The sequence below is a fragment of the Entelurus aequoreus genome, linkage group LG10 (genome assembly GCF_033978785.1).
Source record: "Entelurus aequoreus isolate RoL-2023_Sb linkage group LG10, RoL_Eaeq_v1.1, whole genome shotgun sequence".
Lineage (NCBI taxonomy): Eukaryota > Metazoa > Chordata > Actinopteri > Syngnathiformes > Syngnathidae > Entelurus > Entelurus aequoreus.
In genome coordinates this window covers 25966138-25985197 of record NC_084740.1, presented here as the reverse complement: position 1 = coordinate 25985197, position 19060 = coordinate 25966138, and the positions used below count along the sequence as shown (strand labels likewise).

At 39.2% G+C, this 19060-nt stretch overlaps 1 protein-coding gene across 5 annotated transcripts in view; it reads left to right on the top strand.

Moving 5' to 3' along the window:
• The window catches only part of robo2 (roundabout, axon guidance receptor, homolog 2 (Drosophila)), an 833901-nt gene that overhangs the window by 689984 nt on the left and 124857 nt on the right, over positions 1-19060 (top strand). For all 5 annotated transcript variants that reach the window (XM_062060421.1, XM_062060420.1, XM_062060422.1 and 2 more), the window contains exons 6-8: positions 4831-4967; positions 13589-13713; positions 18821-18992. In XM_062060421.1, coding sequence (XP_061916405.1) covers positions 4831-4967; positions 13589-13713; positions 18821-18992 — 434 coding nt within the window. The remainder of the gene's footprint in view (positions 1-4830; positions 4968-13588; positions 13714-18820; positions 18993-19060) is intronic.

Sequence of the window (19060 nt, the reverse complement as noted above, 5' to 3'; positions counted from 1 at the left end):
TGTGCTCCCAATAAAGTGGCTTTTGAATGCTCGCTCAGGAAATGTCATAACGTATTGCTTAGGAGAGAAAAAAACAAAAAACTAGGCCGAGATGGACAGGACAGATTCGTTTTTCAGCTTGTGGTGGCAAGCGGCCATCAGGGAGCGCTACGCACTGCATGGCCTGAGCAGACAACGCTTCCAGCTCCGAAAGGACATGGAGCGTGGTGGCGAAATGTTCTAAAAGTATGGCCGCGAACTACGCTTTCCTGCCAGATGTAATTGTCCAAAGAATCACCCGCAGTAAACGTGCCCACACATGCAGTCTATACGCAGTGTGCCTCTAAAGGATACACTCAGGGTTCAATCACACTTTTATGACTGCAAGTAATGAAATCCTCTCCATTCGGCCAAAGCAACAATATGACTTATTCTCCCGAGCTATGGAAGTCATCGTGCAAAATTTGTGAGAGCACACATGCTTTATAAAGTTTTATAGCAAAACAAGGCATCAAGGTCAATAAAAAGTTTTTCAATAGTTTTTTTTTTTTTTTTACTGCCGTTTAGAAATCTTTATTGGTATCAAACTATCCAGATTTTTAAATACCAGACATTAAGGTGCACTTAAAATCATTTCATTTCCTCAAAAATCAACAGTGCACCTTATGACCTGAAGCACCTAATGTACCTATTACCCTCTGGTTGAGCTTACTGACCTCGAAGCAAATTTATTTGGTAAATGGGGTCATGCCAAGTGTGACCAGTAGATGGCAGTCACACATAAGGGATATGTGTGGACTGCAGGCTGACGCCTGTCAAATAAATGACGCAAGCAAGTAACTGTAAGCAACACCAAAATGTTGAGAATATAGGACGTTAAACATGGCGCTCAAAATTCTGTCAAAATGTTTTAGTATGACTTTGGTAAGGTACAAAGCCACACCGCTTGATGGAACGTGGAGCATTGTGGCTACCGTAGTCAGACTTACATTATTTTAAAATATAAGTATTTATTGTAAACTTAACTTTAAATATAGTTTTTTTAAAAACAAACCCGGATATAAATTAGTAACCAATAAGCAACAACGAATAAAATGATAATAGTAATAAAAATGAGTTCAAATAACAATAGCAATATAAAAAAACATACAATTCGGTTTTTCCATTCTAATTGTTTTTAATTCACCTTTTACACATAAAATAAAATCTTTGTTAACTAAATGCAAACATCATCACGTTTATTGGTTCAATACATTTTTGGACAATTTTGACCAATATCTTAGGTAGAGCATAATCATTTTGTAAATGTATCAGTAAGTGATTCAAGTACATTATGCTTGTGTAAAGTCCTTTTTTGAAACCTCTATTTTGTTAGCGCAGTCAGACAAAATGTGGTGCACCACACTATTACTTGGAGGGAGGAAGTGTGTTTTTTTCTTCTTCTCATTTGCTCCTCATCCGTTTCACCATCACAAGCTCCGGAATTTGCATGAACGTCGTGCAGCCTATTCATCTTTTTTTTCTTCGATTATTATATTTTCATGATCGCGAGATGCCATAATCAAAATCAAAATTTGATTAATTGTCCAGCCCTACTATAGGTTACTAGGAGCTAGCAGCTACGCCACAGCTCCAGTAAGCACACAATGGCACACAAGCTAGACGTACAGTACATAATAGGTGTCCTTAATTTAACAATACAGCAGTCTTAAACACCACAGTTGTCAATATAGACAAGCAGTGTTGGGTTAGTTACTGAAAACCAGTAATGAGTTATAGTTACTGGTTACTTCATTTCAAAAGTAACTCAGTTACTAACTCAGTTACTTACACCAAAAAGTAATGCGTTACTTTGAAAAGTAACTATTTAGTTACTTCTTTTTTTCTTTTCTTTTTTAAAAGCTCCCATTAATGCCCTTTAGCCTTCATTTCCGTACTGTTATTGCACTGGAGAATAATACAATGTGTTGATCAACTTGACATGCATTTGCATCACTGAACTCTGCTAAGCAATGTGCTCTACATACAACACAAAAAGACAAAGATATGTTTCAAAGACCAATTTGTTTCTGGCCAGAACAAATTGACAAAACTATTTTAAATAGCTGCAACATAATGGCACTTTAACTTCAACTTGAAGTAGATAGGATCTTTGATCCAAGACACAACTTACATTTAACTAAAATGTTATTTTCTTTGTGCTCGACAAAAAAAAAGTATTGAGAATTTCTCCTTGTTAAAAAAATCGACTCTTGGCTTCGCCTTGATGTCTTGTTAGTTTTTATGATAGTAGCGTTTATGTGTGTGCGTGTGCGTGTGCGTGTGCGTGTGCGTGTGTGTGTGTGTGTGTGTGTGTGTGTGTGTGTGTGTGTGTGTGTGTGTGTGTGTGTGTGTGTGTGTGTGTGTGTGTGTGTGTGTGTGTGTGTGTGTGTGTGTGTGTGTGTGTGTGTGTGTGTGTGTGTGTGGCCCTTTAAGATATGACAGCATGTGGGTGAGGGACGTCAGTGAGTGAGTGGGCGAGAGAAGTGAGCGACCGGCGACAGTGAGTGCGTACAGGTGCTCTCTCTAGCTTGCTGGATGGCTGCGTCCAATAAAGTCACAAAGTTGCAACAAACCGCCGGCCTCGTCATTCACCCTCAGCTGTAAAGACCACTTCCTGGTAAAGTGAAGGTTAGCCCCGAAGGAACGTCTCCCCTGCGCTCCTCAACTACGGTATGGGAGTCCCCCCCGCCCCCACCCACACAAAGCACGTACGCCTCTTATTTTCCACCGCAGCGCTGCCACAAAACACACTCAGATCTTCAGTTTCTAGCCGATACTACATAAAAAATAACGTAAAATAACGCAGTAACGCATCATGTAGTAACGGTAACTGAGTTACTGAATATAAAAAATAACGCATTAGATTACTAGTTACCGCCGAAACTAACGGCGTTACAGTAACGCGTTACTTTGTAACGCGTTAGTCCCAACACTGTAGACAAGTATCAAAACAGTATATTTGTATATTAGGTACAGATACAAAGGGTTGCATAACAAAAAGTATCCAATAGCTATTCAATAACATCATATACATTTACTGCATCAAACTAATGGAATATTGTGGCCAGTAGATGTCAACAAAACATCTATGTTTGGTGACGGTATGATTCAGACCGTTAATAATTAATAGGCTAGTGTTTTTCGTACCTACCATTGTTTTCTGTTTGACTAATTTCAATTTATCAAAAATTTTCTACCATTCCGCGTTACAAAATAATATATGATTTGTTCCTTAACGAATCGGATCACTATCAGTATCAGCCAATTGCTTGTATTCCAACACAAGACTTCTTCCCGGAAGTGAAAACCGGTGGTGGTCAACCAAGCCAAGATGGCTGTTGTGCAGCAAGCAGCACGCGAACTATCTGAGTACAAAAGAGCCTTGAATCTTCCTGCAAAAAGCAGATACGAGCAAAAAATCAAACAATGCAATTGAATAGATCCATATACTTTATTAAAAATATATTTATCGAGTGATATCAAAGAATATATGTTGGTCGCGTTCACAAACATATTGAACTATCGACTGCTACAGACATCATTCTACACAACAAAACAGATGAAAACTTGGAAAAGCATGGAGGTCTACAACTTCTTTGTGTGTGGCTGGGTCAAGGACATTGGTATCAAGACTCTCAGATGCATCGTTTTTGCTCGGGTAAGGTTGCATTTCATGATTTATCTTCACGTCTACTTTTTGCTGTTGCACGCGCCAATTACGATTAGTGTTTATTCCCTGTCTTTAATAAAATATAACTATAGATGTCAGCATTGTGTATGTGCTGAAAGATTAATTTATGATTGTTGCCTTTGGCAAAAGCTTAACTCTTTTAGGATTTGCTCAAATTTGCTTTCTTTTATTTAGATTCGCCTAGTTGGTGCTCTTTGAAACACTCGTAGCAAACATGTGTTTATGAAATACAAATGATATCAAGATAATACTTGAATGGGAAATAATGAACGTTAAAAGTATATCAAACAAACTTTTAACAAAGTCATCATTGCAAACTCGTGCATTCTTCGACTCTGCTCCCTTGGACTGGAGTGTGAGCTGCTTTTCTCGTTGTTTCGTAAGATATTGCACTCTTCTGCTCTTTTTAATGACCTCTCCAGGAACTCTGAAGAAACATTTATCCTTACGATTTGTATAGGCGAAAACAACACAAGCATTCGAGAAAGGCTAAATGGCGCCTAGTACCCATTGAGAACAGAGCTAGCTTGACCACCACGCATATTCATTGGGCGGGACGTGAAGTCAGTAACATCCCAGCAATACTCAAGGCTCCAATATCAGTATCGTATTGGAAGTGGAAATGTTAGTGCAATACTTTGCATGGCCTTTTTAATATGCATCTCATTTATGTCGTTGTTTTTCCACTTGAAAGGTAGCAGACGTTTGTTTGCTCGCTCAGCAACCTTCCAATGCACAGCTGCAGTATGCTCATCCTGTCAACACCTCTGCCATACACAAATATTTAATTACTGAAGTGAATTGAAAGGACTGCCGCCTTTTGTGTTCCTTCTGTATGCATTCGGTCAGACCTTGAGGAGCGCTGCGCTTTATGAAGATGCACCACAATGGCTTCTCACGCATGCACCCACTCTCTGCGGGAGAAACATGTCATGAATATTGAACGCCTCCAGCAGCGTTCCGAGTGAGCGCTCGCCCCTTTTGCAGCGCACCGTCGTTGAATAATTGATCCACCTTGCAATCTTCATGTGTCAAAACCGGCATCAGGCATGGTCGGTTGCAGCTGCGAATGCCTTGGACGCTGGGTTGTGACGCCCCTCCTGTCTTTTTATCCGCAGGTACGAAATCAAGTACGACAAGGACGACTATGTGCTCAGGTTGAAGAAGGCCTCCGTCAACGACGAGGGCACGTTTGCCTGTGTGGCGGAGAACCGTGTGGGCAAGCTGGAGGCCGGCGCCACCCTCACAGTCCGAGGTAACCAACATGGCTTCCGACATAGAAATCAACCCACAGTCTATAAATCTGTTCAATTATTTACATTTTCAAGTGTGCCCTCACCCTCCTCCTACTCTTCCTTCTCGACGGTTGTTGTTACGCCGCCCTCCTCCTCGCTGCAATCATCCAGTCAGCAAAGCCATTTCACACTTTACTGGCGCACGCCGCCAATCCCTCAACTGGGGTTTGCAAGGTTAATAAAAACGTTCTGACCGTAATTTCCCACCATTGTCACCACTATTCCCGCTATTAAACCGACGTGTCGGAGGTCCCCGCGGAGCGCTTAAAGGCAGCGCAGGCGGCGCCCAGTGGGAGGTAAAACAAAGTCTTTCCTGCCGACGCCGTTCTTGGGAATCTTGGGAACCAAACGCCAGCACCTTTGGTTCTGTCCTGGGATTTGGCAAACAAATATAGTCTCAAAAGAAATATATTGATTTCCTTTCAGCGCCCTTGCTTTTTTAAACACAACACCTGTATAGTTGTCATCAGAGAGAGAAGGTCTTGACACTACCTCCTCAGACCACAAGGGGAACGCTCACACTTGTCTTAACCCTCAACAATAATGCGAGCCCAAAGCTACTGGAACAGTGGTTTTCAAACTTTTTTCACCAAGTACCACCTCAGAAAACACTTGGCTTTCCAAGTACCGCCATAATGACCAACATTAAAGTACAGTAGTGTAGTAGACCTAATTATTCATTAAAAACAAGTCAGTTTTTTCAATATTTTTGGCCACTGTAACATTACACACTGTTTAAACAGTAACACTGTGTTTGAATATTTAATTAGGTGATTATTTGACGTACCCCTAAAAGGAGCCCGTACCACAGTTTGAGAATCACTGTACTAGACCTTCTCTGTCTTGCTTTGATCGATGTTGCTTACTGTGCAACATGTCATCCATTCTGACTTTGATTTCCTATTTTTGTTCATGTTTGTCCTCTGTTTTTGTTCAATGTTTGTGTGTCTTGTTTTTATTTGTTTTTTGTTTTGTTTCCGTGTATCCACTCCTCCATTGTCGTGTCTCCAGACCGCAGTGTCGGTAAGTACCATCCTTCTGATTTGACTCCATCCAGCATGCCCTCTTCATGTATACCAGTGCTCCTCTGCTTTGTTTTCTTTGACATGAACACATTTTACTGATACAAGCGATGGATTGTGTTATGATTTTACATAACTATAACCTATAATGACGAACAGGCCTTTGGTCAGTGTTAATTAGGAAAAATAGCCAAAGCAAAACCTCAAAGTCAAACGGCCCAAATGCCATCAAATTTGGAATTCAACCAACAATTTCTGGGGAAAAAATGTGCCTTAAAAGTCAAACATTGTGATGTCAGCAGACTCCTTGAGCATCTAAAGACCAAACTCACACAAGTTATCTTTTTCTTTGGCTTGTTCGTTATGCTACTACGGGTTACCTGTAATGATAACCATATAACGAGTTACAACTACTCAGTACTTTTTAATTCCCGCAATCCAAATGAAAGACCACTAGGTGACAGTATTGCTCTACAAACACCCGAGTTGTGTATAAAGAGAGTGTGGCCAAGTCGGTTTTAAGGCGATCTCCTCAATGATTGGTCAAAAGGCACTCACGTGACTACAGGACGCTATGACTGCTACCAACATTGCGCTTCCTCGTTAGTTTATCAACGTGTAAAAATGTTGGGGCTGCTACGGCCGCGAGAATTGTGGAAAGCCTTTACATCGCTTTCCCAACAACCTGGAAATAAGACAAGTATGGGAAGTGGAGGTCCGCAAACAAAACTGTAGAGTTAAACATACAACACAAGATCTGTGTTTTGTTCAGGACAGAACACACAGAAGCCAATACAAATAATAACAACATAAATTAATACATTTAAGAGATGGCTTGACAAAGACAGACTATCTTTGAATCTAAAACTAAAAATAATGCAGTTCGGTAGCAGTAGAAGAGTAAGTCAAACACACAGACATTGAAAGAGTAAAAGAAACCAAATTATGGGTGTAATAATAATAGATGAGAAAATTAACTGGAAATCTCATAAAAATTATACAAAATAAAGTGGCAAGAAATACATCAATAATGAATAAAGTAAAATAAGTTCTGGACCAAAAATCACTCCTTATTCTATACTGCTCGCCAGTGTTACCATAGTGTGCAGAAATGTGGGGAAATAAGTACACTTATTTAACTATAGTATGTTTTAAAAAAGAAAGATCAGTTAAAATAATAAATAATGAGTGATACATACAGTGATTACAAATACAAAACCAATGAAGTTCGCACGTTGTGTAGTTGGTAAGTAAAAACAGAACACAATGATTTGCAAATCTTTTTCAACTTATATTCAATTGAATAAACTACAAAGACAAGATATTTAATGTTCGAACTAAGAACCTTTTTTTTTTGTTGCAAATAATCATTAACTTAGAATTTAATGGCAGCAACACAGAGGCATTGTTACCACTGTGTGACATGGCCTTTCCTTTTAACAACACTCAGTAAATGTTTGGGAACTGAGGAGACTAATTTTTAAAGCTTTTCAGATTGAATTCTTTCCCATTCTTACTTGATGTACAGCTTAAGTTGTTCACCAATCCGGGGTCTCAGTTGTGGTATTTTAGGCTTCATATTTAGCCACACATTTCCATTGGGATACAGGTCTGGACTACAGGCAGGCCAGTCTTTTACTATGAACCCACGCTATTGTAACACGTGGCTTGGCATTGTCTTGCTGAAATAAGCAGGGGCGTCCATGATAACGTTGCGTGGATGGCAACATATGTTGTGCCTTCACAGATGTGTAAGTTACCCATGCCTTGGGCACTAATACACCCCCATACCATCACAGATGCTGGCTTTTGAACTTTGTGCTTATAACAATCTGGATGGTTCTTTTCCTCTTTGGTCCGGAGGACACGACGTCCACAGTTTCCAAAAACAATTTGAAATGTGGACTGGTCAGACCACAGAACACTTTTACACTTTGTATCAGTCCATCTTAGATGAGCTCGGACCCAGCGAAGTTGGCGGCGTTTCTGGGTGCCCCTGTGCCAACTTTTTTGCAATGTGTTGCTGCCTTTAAATTATAAGTTAATTATTATTTGCAAAACCAATTAAGTTTCTCAGTTCAAACATTACATATCTTGTCTTTGCGGTATATTCAATTAAATATAAGTTGAAAAGGTTTTACAAATCATTGTATTCTGTTTTTATTTACGAATTACACAACATGCCAACTTCACTGGTTTTGGGTTTTTTACATGATTTAAGTATATATGTAATGTATTAACATGCACATTTATATTAACATTTAATATTTTCGTATTTTGCTAATTTTAAGCATATGCGGCACATTAATTAAAAAAACGCATCACGTTTACTTTTTTTTTTTTTCATCACTGATTATTACTTACGGCAGACTTCATGAGATCCAACAAACATAATAAAATATCACTTACTGTATAAGGTCTGCTATCATTAGGATGCCAACTGCTAGGATGTTTATAGCTTCCTGTTTAGATGAAGAATGATAATCCTTGCAAAGAAACGGGGTGGGGGGCAAGGTGGACCAAGCGGCTTTTTGTGTCATTCTCGACATTTCCGGATCCTAAATGGTTGTCAAAGTGTACCAACTTGTCGGAATACCTACTCAGACTTCTTCTGTCCAGGTGAGATCCATGGTTTATGATCTTGAATAAACTTACGGGGAGCGAGGAAGCGAGGAAAGTACACACGGTAGTGATCACGTCGCTGCTATAAATAGTTTGTTTGTAATAACAATATCAATAATACTGGGTTAATATTCAAGTCAAGGAATGTAAATGGAGTATTTCTGGCGGTTTTTGAATGGTTATTTATGGGGTTTTATGGGTGAAATAGTGGATCTCCCATTGGCTTTGCTGTAAGGGACTTTTATTTACTTTTATTTAATATTTAGACTGCATTAAAAAAAAAATCCATCCATCATGTCTTTTGTAACGATTATGAACGATAGGCAAAATTCCCCAAAAAAGTGCAGTTCCCCTTTAAAGCCTTTTCCCCCCAGAAAATATTGATTCAATTCCAATTGTCAGCAAAATGTAGGGGTTCCACTCTGCCCATCATAGACAGCTGACATCTTTTTGTTCTTGACAAGCACCTGTCCTTCTCAACCAGTCTCCTCTCACTTACCCGTAGATAGTGAAAAAGTTGAGGTGGACAAAGCAAATCGGATACAGCTGAGCAGTTCTCCTATAGGAGTGAGTTACAGTGGACATCTTGAGAGCAAGGCTTCCCGTTTTGTGGACAGGAACCGGGGCGAGTGTGCATGTGTTAGGACAATAGAAGTGAGCGACGAGTCCAAAAAAGCGCCAGACGGCGCTTTGGTTGCCAGCACACCAGTGGCCTCTCCACTATTCTCCACCTGTCAGCTTTCAAGGAGCTAGAGGAACATTTCCCAGTCCTTCTGCCTGCTGGGAAGAGACTGAAATTGCTGTCGACTGGTGAATAAAATATGATTGAAGGTGGCGTTCAAAGGAGCGAAGGAGTGTTTCAAAGTTTGCGGTCAGATCCAGGTCTGTCCGTAACAATGGGCCCTCTCCAAGCCATGGCAGATGTGTCTTGTCATAAATTAAATATGGGGGCCAATCATGTTATTTACAGGAAGCAGAGTTTCACATGTCATTAACAGTCCCTGAATCAAAACAGTGTAAGCCAAGCTGTGAACGTGTCGTACGATTGCACCCTCTCATATCGATTCACTTCATAATCCATGCTTGGATCATTGGGGGGTGCAGCCTTTAGTGGGAAGCAAATAAAAGATAACAGACAAAACATGCAGAGACTACCACCTGCATCAAATACAAGACCAGGCAGAATGTTCATTTTCTTTTTTTTGTCGAAAAACAGACTAGGGAAAAACTGTTTATTTACCCAAGACTCCCTACAAGTGTAGTTTATACCGGTCAGATGCTGAAGCTGCTCGGCCATTGAATTAAATAAATATATGTTGCTTACGCTAATGCTGATTAATGATTGATTTTTTACAGCCTCGTGTAACATCAACATGATTTCAAACTACTCTATAGTGCCACAATGTTACTTAAGACTGCTTTAAAGTCATGAAAGTAATTTTCAATGCAAAAATATAAAGGGTGTAACATTGCGGAAACCATAACATGAACAAAGACAAGACATATGTTTTCTTTATTTGTAGTAAAACAGAGTAAGGGAGGGATTGCTAAATGGTGTAGTAGTTAGTACAAAAAAGAACCACTTAATTAAATACTGAAACAAAGTGTTACTGTTCAAACTGTTTGTAATGTCCAGAAAAATTAAATGTACGTGTTAAATAAAACCTCTGCATTGTGGACAACATAACTTATCTAGTGTGTGTGTGACAATCATTGGTACTTTAATCTTTAATCTTTAATCTGTTCTTCAACTACTTTGAAGTAAATATATGTATATGTATATATATTTGCAAACACTATTGTTAACACTAATGCTAAAGCGGCGTGTTATTAAGTCACTAAATTAGGATGTATTGTTTACAATCTAGTGTAGCATCAACATGATAATCAAACTACTTGATAGTACCGCAGTGTTGCTTATTATTGCTTTAAATTTATACAAGCTGTTTTCAATGCAACGTAATTGCTATCTATCATTCATAACGGTGGTAAATATTGCAGAAATTATAACATGATCAAATACAAGACCATGCAAAACTATATTTTTTAGAGCAGAGTAAGGAATGACAGTTTATTTGCTCCATGACTCCCCTTGTAACTTTAGGCGGTCAGTCGCTAATGATGCTAAGCTAATGTATGTACGCGTTACATGCTTTTAGAACTCGTCCACGTCTTTTCGGAACACTAATAGTTGCTGACACAGCTTGAAGTGTCCTGGCTGGTCCACAATATTAAAGGTCCCTAAAGAGCGCACCCAATTGCAAACAAAGATGTATATAAGTATGTACTCTGAAAGTGTGCAAATAATTGTGCTGTACAATCAACCCAGAAAGATAAAAAAGTATAAAATAAATTGAGCGTGAGAAAGGACAAGGCCGTGTGTGTGTGTGTGTGTGTGTGTGTGTGTGTGTGTGTGTGTGTGTGTGTGTGTGTGTGTGTGTGTGTGTGTGTGTGTGTGTGTGTGTGTGTGTGTGTGTGTGTGTGTGTGTGTGTGTGTGTGTGTGTGTGTGTGTGTGTGTCACAGGTTTTTTTGATGTGTTTATGGATGCAGTGTGTGGGATGGAGGAAGACGATGGGAGAAAGCCTGAGCTTTCGCCAGAGTGTGATTTAGGAGCTCGGTATCAGTCCGGGCTTTGAGAGCCACGAGATATCCAAGCTTCACAAGGCCAGACAAGAAAGCTGTAAATCTGCGGCCATCTGTACCGTTCCCAACTGTGTGTATCTTTCGCAAATTCAACCCCCCGCCTGACTCCCACCCCGAAGGAGGGATTACGCGGAAAAAGCAGCCAAATAGGACTGAGTCTGGTCTTACAGGAACCAGCTGGTCTGTCGTCGAAAAAGGACTTGAAAAGAAATAGAAACAGGGTGGGGACACAATGTTGCATTGCTGCGATTGTGTTTAATATATATATATATATATATATATATATATATATATATATATATATATATATATATATATATATATATATATATATATATATATATATATATATATATATATATATATATATATATATATATATATATATATATATATATTTTTTTTTTTTTTTTTATTCAACGTTTTGCTACCAATATAGTATTGTATTCCAATGATAATTCCATAGAGAAACAAAGCTGGGGGAATGAATACCTTACAGCACATATGTCAGAGTCAAGGCCCGCGGGCCATATCCGGCCCGCGAGAAGGTTTTTTACGGCCCTTGGGATGATCTTGATTTATTATTAGAACCGGCCCGCAGACCGCAGATCTTTTACACGCACCAATACTACATTTCCCACAATGCAACGGTGACGCACCGAGCAGTAGGCTGCTTCATTTCAGTTGGCTAATAAAATAAGTATGCTTGCCGCTGACTTTCGACGCCGATTTGCTGACTTTGAAGCACAAAAAAGTAGGTTGGAACTGCTCGGTAACCCGTTTGCTGTTGACGTGGAAAGCTCACCACCAAACCTTCAAATGGAGTTGATTGACCTCCAATGCAATGATGCACTGAGGGCAAAATATGCGGCAGTGGGTGCTGCGGAGTTCGCCCGTTTCCTCCCCGACACAATGCCCCAGCTGCGCATCCAGGCTGCTCAAACGTTGTCTATGTTTGGCAGCACATACCTGTGTGAACAACTGTTTTCTTTGATGAACCTGAACAAAACATCACACAGAAGTCGACTTACTGCTGAACACCTCCATTCAATCTTGAGGATTTCCTCAGCTCAGAGCCTTACCCCGAACATTGATGAACTTGTGGAAAAGATGGGACACCACCAAGTATCACCCTCAACCTCAAACAAGTGAACATTACTGTGCAATCACATATTTAGAGTTTTTACTCAATTCAAGTTTAAAAGTTAAAGTTTAATATTTGTTTTCACTGCATGTTACTTCTCCTTAAACAAAGTGTTGTTTTTGATTTATAGATTTTTGCACTTTATTTTATTGTATTTCAATTTAATTATATTTTAAAAATATTTCAGTTGAGTGGATGATAGAAAATTGCTATTATTGTTTTTTTCTTTGAAGTAAATTTAGCCCACTTTTGCTAAAATAGAAAATATAGGCTACTGATGGTGCCTTGAATACCGGTTTCTTTCATTTAATGTTCATGTTATGGGGATTTTTATATAAAGGAAATTTGTCTTTTGTGTCTGTTGAAAATTAAAGATTACTGACAGAGCCATAAGAAAATATTGCTTTATTTATCTGATCATATTGGAATATATTTGTTAGGTTTTCAGTAGGTTCAATTAGGTTCACTAGACTATATGCGTCATTTAAAAATGTTTCAATGAACATTCGAACAGTCCGGCCCTCGGCTTGTAGCTAAATTTTTTATTTGGCCCTCCGTCCATTTGACTTTGACACCCCTGCCTTACAGCATATCAGAAAAATGCATTATTTTGCTAACCGGATTCCCGGGATCGACCATAGTCTGACAACTTTGTCTCCAAACCAGTCTTACTTTACTATTTGTGTTATTATTGAACAACGTCTGTAACGTTAGCATCTGTGAGAAGACTCACTCGTTCCACCTTGCAATGGCGTCGCGAGTTTCGCCTGAGGAATCTTTGCCATTTCCAGTTGTCCCTTCTCATATGCCTCTTTTCTTCACGCACAGTTGTGTAAACAGTGACCAAATAGCGACTAATCCCTAGATCAGACCCGTTTAACCACCTGTTCATAGTCTTCAGGCATGGCTGATGTCTCAGGTGTACGGTGTTTCCCTCTGTGATGTGAATGCCATTCATTCAAACAGGATGAATGGCCAGCCTGGTTGCCGTGACAATGGTGTTCTAAGCAGTTCCCTGGTGGTATAGACTGCATGGACTCCTGTTTTGGTCTGGTGGTGTGGTTTACTGCTCGTCTTTTGCTCCTAACCTACAATAATCGTCCACATTTGCTCCCACTGGTTGTACCAACACTGTCGTCTGACTTCCAGCTGCCCCGCAGTTTGTCATCCGCCCAAGGGACCAAATCGTGGCCCAAGGACGCGCCGCCACTTTTCCGTGCGAGACCAAAGGGAACCCTCAGCCGGCAGTCTTCTGGCAGAAAGAAGGAAGTCAGGTAAGGGCAGAGGTATCCACCAAAGCTCTGTTTTAACCGTGTGGTATAGTTCTGAACATGTTAGCCTTGATGGGACCACTGGAACCAAATAAAGGGGTACTGCAAACTGGGACAATTTAGGGTTAAGTATTGGTACTTTTCACATTTCAATGGATATGGTACCAATTCCAAGTACCCTGCAATTGACACCTGCACTCTACGCTACCAATTTTTTATACTTTTGTGTGGGTTCATGTGGTGATGAATGTTAATTTGTTTAATAATAAAATCACAGGCACAGTGGTTAGCGCTTGAACTTCACAGCAAGAAGGTCCTGGGTTCGATTCCAGGCTCTGGGTCTTTCTGTGTGAAATTTGCATGTTCCCCCCTTGACTGCATGGGTTCTCTCCAGGTACTCCGACTTCCTCATACCTCGAAAAACATGCACCAGGGAATAGGCTGATTGGCAACACTAAATTGGCCCTTCCGCCCGAGTGCAGCTGGGATAGGTTCCAGCCCAAACGTGATCTTGAGAGGGACAAGCGGTAGAAAATCGAGGGATGGAATAAAATAAATGTTTTCAGTACATAAAGTATAAATATTGTACTTATTACACACCACCTCTTTAATTGTAATGTGCATCTTAATTGTAGTTTCGATTACCAAATTTGGAGGTGTTCAAATTTCCATGTAAAGTCGCTAATGCTAATTATTAGCATATGTACGGCAGACCCAATGGAAATTAGCATCGAGCTAGCACATTTTGAAAAGTGAAGCCTTACTTTTGAGCGCTTTCAGGCATTCTTTCATTGTTGGCATGGAAAATTGCAACATTACTTAGAGGCAGTCTTCTATGATTACGTCTGTTTTACCGCCAAGTACTTGACTCCAAATGACGTGATGTCACATGCAACAAAGGTATCGATATATGATACCTTTGCTTTTAACTGCACCAGTACTTGGTGTCACAGACGAAATTTGATCAGTACCTATAAAAGTACCAAATTTGATACCCATTCCATTTCGAGATAGGAATCTAACGAAAGCAATAACATTCTGAACCCGATCGAGGTAGAAATGCTTTTGGAATTCTATAACAAGAAAAGGCTTTAAAACACAAAGCTGTTTATTATTTTGCTTTACGAAATTTGTGATTAGAAAATGTATACCGAACAGAGTGTATCCATACCACTTGGCAGAAACAAGGCTTGAGAGATTTGTAGTTTCAGAAAAGGCTTGATTAAAAAAAATTACTTTAACAGATGTTTTGTATTATTTCCCTAATTTTTTCCAGAAAATTCAGCAATCTGCATATTTAAAATGTGTAAAGTACAGAACTAAACTGAACTAAACCACCAATGTTTGAGAAAGGGTATTTCAATCCATCGACTTTAGTAGGGATTTTAAACTTGAATGCCACTTGTAACAGTGAATATTAAATTAATATAAATGTACAAGGATTCACCTCATGATGTTATTATACAATTGCATATGCGTTTTTTCATTATATACATTTTTTCGTACTGTGTTGACTGGCAGCTCAGTTGCCCTAATTGTATCGTAGAATTTATAGTGGGGGGGTTTTCTGCATCATATTACTATTAATTGGGAAATGGTTTAATCTTAAAAGATTTTTAACACAAAATTCTAGAAACAGAACGGCCAGATTTTTACCGTTGTTGTTTTTACGCGGTATTATTGTAAATACAAAAACAGTACCGCGGTTTTTTTTAACGGTAAAATTCTGGCGACTGTGCAGCCAGTTAAAAAAAATTCCCCTAAAATCTACTATTATTTTTACAATGTACAATTTTTTGCCAAACTTTCTTTGAAATAGTAAGTCAATCAAATATTTATTTTTGTTTAAACAAAAAAGTTTGCAATGTATGATAATATAATGATTGTTACATTATTAGGAAACACAAAACTAACCGTTCATTATTATTACAGATTATAACTACGTCTCAACCTAAATTCACACAAATTGAACTAACATATATTATTAACTTTAACATTATTGTTACAGATTTGTACATACTTCTTGCAGATATTTTAATATTTATTTCTATTTTAGGAAACAATTGTTTGTAATGTATGATGATATATTTGTTATATTCTTAGATTATATCGAATAAGAATACATGCAATTGCTTACAGTGCATGTATTTTTTTCTGTCAAAACGGAAATAACGAATACATTAGGTAAGAAAAGAGAAAGTTTATTGACGCATATTATCTCCAGGCTTTTGTCTTAACGGAACAAATCTGACTTAAATGCTTATTTAGCCTGTATTTTGCTAAAAATGTTATATAAGACAAGTGTGTAGAATATATATCCATTTGAACTAAACTAAACCAAACCAAAGTGATTCATATTCAAACAAAAATTGTAATATGATTGTTTTTTTTCCAAAGTAAAATCTGTCTGATTCATATGGCCCCATTTGTCGCGGTTTACCTGACACATTAACGTGACAAATTGGGGGGGTGCATTATCCATTATCCACTATCCACTTTTGAATATCTTAAAATGTGTTTTGGGGCATTGTAATACATACATTGTGTACTCACTGTCCCTCATTTTATCAGAAGATGCATATTTATAAAATGCATATGGAAAGAACATTAAGAATTTTTAAAAAATGCCATACATTACAAGAGATTGATACAAGATGTTGGTAGGTGCCAAGGTAGATCGACGTTCCAAAGTGAACTGAACCGTACCACTCAGTGGAAATGTGTGGTATTGTGAAGTCAGCGTGCGGTACTTTGAATTTTCTCGCCTTGCACTCACACAAAAACACACTGACACAGATCTTCACAGTTCAGTATCTGTCATCGCTATCTTCAGCACAGATACACATTTGTTCAGCACCCGGCGGCGGCGGTGTCGGCGTGCCCGGCGGAGCGCTAATCGCTTTCCTGTGACCTGGCGCTGATAAGAACAATCCCATCTCTCAGTCAAGCAGATAAGCCATTCAAATACCTGGGAGTCCTCGCAACACTTGACAACAGCGCCAATTAGGAGCCAGTTGGGGCTTGTAGATGAGGCTGAGATACAATTCAATACACACACACACACACACACACACACACACACACACAAACACACACACACACACACACACACACACACACACACACACACACACACACAGCCTGTAGGCCGTCAATTACAGCAAAGTTCTTCTTCCAAGAGTCAACAGGATTGACACACATACTCGCAAGACGACACTTGATGATGGTAAACCACAAGGCTCACTAACAATGACTCACTGTTAACGTTTCCTGTCTCACACTGTCGCTGAACTTTCAGAGCGCTCCGCTGAGGTGTGATGGCGATGATTATTGAGACACGAATCCAGACTAATTAATTAGAATAAATGACATAATGTTTTTCCTCGTCTTCCTCTTGGGGATAATGAAGTGTTAAACACTCACTGATGGTGATGTACTAATTTGTTCAAGAGAAACCTCTCATTTATCTCCTGTTGTTGTTCATTTGTTGCATTCAAGTGATTAGCTGTAATTAAATGCAGCTAATATGTTTGCTCTTCACCTCTCGGAATAATGTTGTCACAAAATATTGTATTTTTCAACAGTTTTAATTAAAAGTTATTGACAATTGGTTGTCCAAAATCTACCATCAGTGCTGTAATTTAGTGCTAAAAGAGCTTTTCGTAAGCCCTACTGACGCATGCCATTTTGTGCCTGAAACCTTTATGCTAATGAGTTTGTGTCTCTTTAAGAAGCGCTATTGTTCACTTTCTCCACTTTTTTACTTTGACACTGTAACTGTGCACTTGTCCAATGTAATAGATGCCATATATCACATGCAAAAATGTAACAATAAGGATACAAACATTAGCAATGTCAGCTAAATGCTAACATAACACTCACATTTAAAACATAACATCATGCTAGGTAAGCCTATTGACTAAAGAAAAACTAAATGATCAAACTTACAGCTCCCATGTCTAATGAAGGGCAGCGAATTTGGTACTTTTATAAGAACCGGCCAAATTCTGTCAATATGACGGGCTATCAAGCCACGTAAATCAAACGGTACCATATTTCAACAACTTTGCTGCCCGTGACGACGTTTGGCGAGAAAACAAGCGCCCAAGCAGCACTTATAGCAGACTCAGCCAAACTGCTTGAAGATAATGTAAAATTAAAAGTAAGGCTCCACTTTTTCCAAAATGCGCTATCTCGATGCTAATTTACAGTGGCTTTGCCGTATACTTGCTACTGATTAGTGTCAGAGGCGATTTCAATTTTGATAATAAAAACTGCAACCAAAATCATATTACAATCAAACAGCTGGTGTATAATAAGTACACCACTTACAGTAAAAACACTTTTTAGGGCTCAACATGAGACTAGAGTGGCACATTCAGCTTCATTGTAAAGACTACTTCTTGGCTAGGCAACACATGTCTTGGAATTGTGACTGCATGCAAAGTCTACAGTATACAGTAATACTTGCAAATTATACTCAGAATTGTACGAAAACAAGATACAACAACTGGACAGCAGAATTGTCCTTATAATTTTTTTTATTAAACAATTTACATTTATTAGTACATGAACACACACAAAAGTCACCAAACTTTGTACTGTTGGTACTGGTATCGATTTCCAGGTACTGGGAATTGGTACTGTACCGGTTCAAATGTGAAAGGTACCCATCCCTACCTACGTCTGTAGCTGATTGATGGATGATTGGCCGAGCTGCAGGCTTTAATTTAAAATGTGTAGCAAAGCCTTTCTTTTTTTTCTCCCTTTTTTCCAAAGCGGTCCTCCTTATATGCACAGTGATGTCAGGAAGGCATTTTTTTTCTTAATTATGTCATTAAAAACTTAAAAACTTCAAAAGAAAACCTTCTCACAAAAGCCGAGTTAACAAGTCAAGGAGATGATAGAGTTTTCCCATGTTTGGGACTCATAATCAGGCTCTAGGGACACATGTTAGTGTTAGAACATCATGAAAAAGTCACTTCTGCATAATAGGGGACCTTTAAAACTCCCCCCACTGTAGCTGTTATTGTGTGTTGGAGAGTCTTGTCATGTTTCCAGGTGGCCTCCTCGCTCTTGACTAATTGGCCGTTTGTTCCTCTTCCCACAGAATTTGCTCTTTCCCAACCAGCCTCAGCAGCCCAACAGCCGCTTCTCTGTGTCGCCCAACGGCGCCCTGACCATCTCGTCGGTGCAGCGGGCAGACGCCGGTTACTACATCTGCCAGGCGCTGACCGTGGCTGGCAGCATCCTCGCCAAAGCTCAACTGGAGGTCACAGATGGTGAGGGGGGAAAATGAATGGAATGCTAGGATTAGCACTTCATAACCTAACCTGAGCACTGCTGCAGA